This window comes from Staurois parvus, unplaced genomic scaffold (genome assembly GCF_062004578.1).
Source record: "Staurois parvus isolate SC_StPar_1 unplaced genomic scaffold, SC_StPar_1.0 ptg001435l, whole genome shotgun sequence".
NCBI lineage: Eukaryota > Metazoa > Chordata > Amphibia > Anura > Ranidae > Staurois > Staurois parvus.
In genome coordinates, this window is record NW_028319231.1 from 803,303 (window position 1) to 808,648 (window position 5,346).

Consider the following 5,346-nt stretch of genomic DNA (forward strand, 5'->3'; position numbering starts at 1 on the left):
GAGCTAAATGGGGGTTCTGTCTTATTATATTATAATGTGTAGTACAATAAAACATAGAATCAGATGATCATTCCTAGAGAGATATCATCTATAACATTTCCAGTGCAGTGTTAGGAATGTCATAGTCCATGGATACAACCACCACCTGTAATATGACTTGAAATGTTCTGGAATCTTCTGGGAGAAGCAATGATCCCATTATATCATGGGGGGGATGAGGATTCTCAGACATTCTGTCACACCCTGGTTACTGTGGCCGTGGTGGTGAGGACAATATTTGAAATGTTTTTCCAATTAGAGAAAATCCATGGAAAGGTTTTTTTTTTTTTCATAAGTGTAAACGATTTGCAGACAATGACTTGGATGATGAATTACACGTTGTGGTGATTTGTCTTCTCTGTTTAGCTGTTGAACATTTTCTTTAAGCTTTGCAGAGCGTTTTCTTTGGTGATGGATTTCCAGCCGTCTGGTAGATTTGCTGGTTTGGAATGGTATGTTTCAGCAAATTTCTCATTAAATGTAACAAAAATATATTTCCAGTAATCTGATGACTCGATGCTGGGATCTGGTTGGATGGACCAGTCTGGATAAATGGTACGATACTCTTTGTATGGGTGTGGTTTGTGTTCTGTGTCTGAATTTTGAAATGATCTATTAGATACAACACCTGTACTACATATATCAGTGACTAAGATTTCAGTATCAATCCATCTGCATCTTCCCAGGCCTCTAGGTCTGTGGATGGTAGCAAAGTGCTCCTTGTGTTCATCACCTCCGGCCTCACAGGGGACACCACAGAATGGACATTGCTTCCCACAGCCAACAACCTTCCTGAACAATTCATCCTCAGGCTTCACCTCCACCCTGGAGAGTACAGACTTTATATCCATAGATTGCAGCTCTGATAAGACTTCTGTTTCTGTATCTTGGAGGAAGAGCTGAATGTCAGATGAAAATTGGCCAACATTAGCCTTGTTCTGGAAAGTGATCACTTGCATTACAGTCTGTGGGATTACTAATTCTTCCTTTAGTATCTCACATACAGTTTTCAAAAATTCTGAGACAGATAAACTTTTAAGAGAGTTGTCTTCAGTAAGAGCCAATCTTATCTTTGTGTCCAGTGAAGAGAGCAGATCTTCTTGTAATGGTTTTAGGATTTGGGGTGTTGCATATGTTTCAGTGTATTTCAGTATCCAGGCTCTTGTATATTCCTCATATGACAGTATATACTTCACATATTCCTGAAAGGACATTTCTTCTAGCAGCTCCTTCAGTAAAAAATCTTGAAAAAATGTTCTACTGCTGAATTTCTTGTTGTCTGAACTTTCTACTATGCTATCCATTATTTTTTGCCCAAGATGGTGGAAAACATGATCCCTCATTGCAGGTTTTAAACATCGATCACAGAATTCTTTGGCTTTAGTCTGACAAATATCTTTCTCTTGAAATAGACTGATAAATGTTTCTAAATATCCCGGCTTTAGTTTCTCCAAACACAGTTTTGGATCGTTCTCTTTAATGAATTTCTCATGCATCTCCTGAAATTCTCTGGAAGCTTTCCCAAGAATGTGAAGCTTGATATCCAGTTCAAACCATGGGGACAAATGAAGATTTTTGGTCTGTTTAGAAACCTTTGTTGTAATCATATGAAGTAATTCCAGGCAGTAGTTGTCACAAAAGTCCTCTCCAGTCCTCACCTTCCCTCTGATATATTGGTCACAGTTATCTATAAGAGAATGAGCAAAATCATTTATTTTGTCAAAATGCTGCTTTCTAGGTCTAACACCAAAAGTATCCCAAAATGAATCTGTCAGTTTCTTGAGCCATCCACTCTCAATATATTTCTCATTCATCTTGAAATCAGGTTGAGCGATAGCTGGATCCTTCACACCCAGTAAGTGTTCATTTACAGCCGATCCTTTATTCCTCATGTCATTCATTAGATGCTGTAACATAGATCTGCTGATGATGCGTCTTTCTAATTTCTCAATCTGTAGGTCTGTCAGTGTCCTCTTCCACATCTCCTCAAATTCTCTCTTTAATGCCTCATTGTTCAGCTTTTCTTTCTTCTCCCGGCACCTCCTGAGGAGATCTGTGATTTTGTCTTCAATCAATTTCTGGGAATTATTTTTCATATTCTGAATCTCAAATTTTCCTTTCTGAATTGAAACAGCCTCATCCAACTTCACAAGAGAATTCCTGTTCAATTCCTCCTTTAGGAATGTTGTGCTCAGAATAAAATCTTGTTTGTATCGTTCTATTAGATGAACATTTTCATTTTTTTGCTCAAAATAGTTTTTTAGCAATTTCAATATTTCACTTTCTCTATTAACCAGCACATTGTTGAGCTCATTCTTAAATATATAGCAAAGTTCATCACTTAGACTCTCTGCAGTCTGATTCTTAATGTTTGTCTCTGTACGGATCAGCCAATCATGGACGGCTTTTCTGAACTCCCATTCCCACTGTGAGAATTGTATAGATAGTTTATTATAAGATTCTGCCACCAGGCTGTTCCTGAAACTGAAGATGAACTTCTCATGTTTTACAGCGTTCCATAAACTTTCTATCCATTTTATAAATTCAGCAATTTGTAAAGACCTGTGCAGGGATTCTTTGCTTGTCATTAATTTCAAAAAATACTTTTTTAATTCAGCCACATGTTCACTGTACCCAGAATTTACTGGAGCCATTGGTGGGTCCCCAAGCCAGAGTCCAGGAATGTACCAGTTGTCTTCCTCCAGATTGTAATCCATCACATCATTGAAAGTTTTGATTACACTTTTATTTTCCATCTCTGCAGCTACTTTTGTCATTTCATTCAGATGCTCCAGAAGTTTCTTCCTGTCTCTCATGTTCTTGTCATGTGCAGACACATCACTCACATTCTGATGTACAAACTGGCAGTTGGGTCTCTTACCTATTTCTTTCATTCTAAGAAAAGCATGGACCACAATCTGTAAGATATCCTTCATTTCTGTTGTGTTTTCCATAGACATATTGACTATGGTGATCTCACTCAACCCAACCACTAGTGTGGCCAGTTCATTGTCATGTTCATAACTGCCCTCCAAGGAAGCCAACTCCAGAGCTTTCAGCCCCTCAGTGTCAATCACCAGGATGAAGTCACAGCCCAGCTCCTTCTGGAAGTTCTTTTTCACACTAAGAAGAGTCATGAAGGCTCCTCGTGTGCATCTTCCACTGGCCACTGGGAACTGCAGACCAAACATGGTGTTGAGAAGAGTGGATTTTCCTGTACTCTGCACTCCCAGCACCGTGATTACTCTCATTCTGCATTTCCCCCCTGTTGTGGTGTCTAGCTCCTTTAGAACATCAGATAACCACCGTAGGGGAATGTTGGAGACATCTCCATCTATTAGCTCTAATGGGAAACCATTCAACAAGAGATTGGCAGCAATTCCTGGCAGTCCAGCAAATTGTCTTTTGCTTTTATGTATTTTGTTTTCTTTAGCCATGGAACATTCAGCTTCATAAAACTGTCCCATCTCACGTAGGAAATGTTCAATTCCTAAAGAACTGTCAGAGATTTTCTGGTCTATCTGTCTGAGTTTTTCCTTATTAGTTGAAGCATTGCTGCATTTTTCTTTGTATTCAGCTTGAAGATTAGAAAGATGATTTCTAGCAATTGAATCAAGTTCAAATTTCATCCATTTCAGAAAATATTGTTTCTCAATCTCAGACAAATGAGTGATTGCATCAATAAAGAGCATTATACCATGGGGCAGATCATGCTTATATTGTTCCTCACGCAGTGAAATACGTTTCTTCATCAGTTCATCTTGATATTGTTGTGTGTCTTTACCACCTTGCATTGTCATTCTGCAAAGCTCCTTTTCCACATTAGATAACTGTCTCCAGAGATCTCCCTGTAACTTCATAGTGATGTTCTTATACTCAGACACGTTTGTTATTTCTTCTGTAATTTTCCTGGCAAGTTCCCTGGCCTTCTGACATTCAGGAACTCTCTCATCCACTTGGATGTCCAATCCATGAGTTTCTTTCTCAAGGTCTCTCATTTTCTTTTCTTTTGGCTTACCATTTAAGAAATTAATAATAGTACTTTGTAGTTTTTTTACAAATGCCGCCTCACTTACTATGCTTGCATGTATTATCACATTTGATTTTTTCATCTTTAGAACTGGCATTAAGTCTTGAAGGGTCTTCAGTGTCTGTGTACTCACAGTTTTGCCAGGACTGCGGGTAACAATGAAGTAATACTGGGTGCCAGTAGTAGGGCAGGATGATAGTAATCTGAATTCTCTCTCAGAAATATCCTCAATGAATGTAAACACAGCCGATGAAATTCTTGTCAGAAACATGAACTGGTCCCAGTTGGTCTCCAGGTCTCCTCGTAGGTTGGTCACTGTGATGGGTTCTGGGAAAACATCAGACTTACCACAGGGAAAATACCAGGAAACTTCTACCAGTCCATCAGATATTTCCCTCTTAATGTTTCCTCCATCCATATTGTCATGTATGAAGAAGTTATTATGTAGCTGAGGTGGATTAAGAACTTGATTCAGGATTTTTGATTTGGATAATTTGTTTTTTCCAAGTCTGACAAATGAGAAGATTGGCATGGAAGTATTCACCACATTTTCTTCTCTGAACCCTTTACTGTCCGCTAATGACTGAGGTCTCCACTTCTTCACTATGTCTCTCATTGCCCAAAGCATGAGGGTGCAGTGTGACCCGTCACCAGAAGGGAGCAGAAGAGGGGCAGCAAACTGGCACATGGACAATTTGGTTACAATCTCTTGTTGCAGAAAACTGTCTGAGCAATGCAGGAGAAGACACAGGACATCCAGGGGGTGAACAGAGGCTGAGGAATCATCACCTGTAATCAAAGAAGCATCAAATGGGTTGTCATCATCATCACCATTATCATATACGTCAACACCAGTAGACTGATCTTTCTCAAGAAGAACGTCTCTTGCAGCCCTGTGTAAGGCCATGAGTTTCCTTAAGTAATTCCAGGAAAGATTCTCTATAGTTTTAGGAGGTTCCTCATGCACATTATCTAAGCCAAGACTCAGGATATCCTTCAGAGTCAATTTTGTAGTCAGGTGTGGTTCCATGTTCATTTTTTCTGCAAACTGATGAAAGGTAGTTTTTCTTGTATGAAGTTCTGTAAGAAAACAAATTGTTATTTTATTATATGTTTCTGTATTACCAGTCTACTTGCAACATTGTAATCAATTAATCAACTGGAAAATACGGATACGGTAAGAACACTACTACAACTATAGTAGCCTGTGATCAGCCTACGCAAGGGTAGAGAGGGCCTAATTTATGTCTGAAAGTGGAGTGCTCAAAAAGGTATGA

At 39.0% G+C, this 5,346-nt stretch overlaps 1 protein-coding gene across 1 annotated transcript; it reads right to left on the reverse strand.

Moving 5' to 3' along the window:
• Positions 1-354: 354 nt before the first annotated feature.
• On the reverse strand, positions 355-5,114 carry LOC149435988 (up-regulator of cell proliferation-like). Its single transcript, XM_089662189.1, has one exon. It carries the CDS (start codon positions 5,103-5,105, stop codon positions 402-404), a length of 4,704 nt encoding a protein of 1,567 aa, XP_089518315.1. The 5' UTR covers positions 5,106-5,114; the 3' UTR covers positions 355-401.
• Positions 5,115-5,346: the final 232 nt, after the last annotated feature.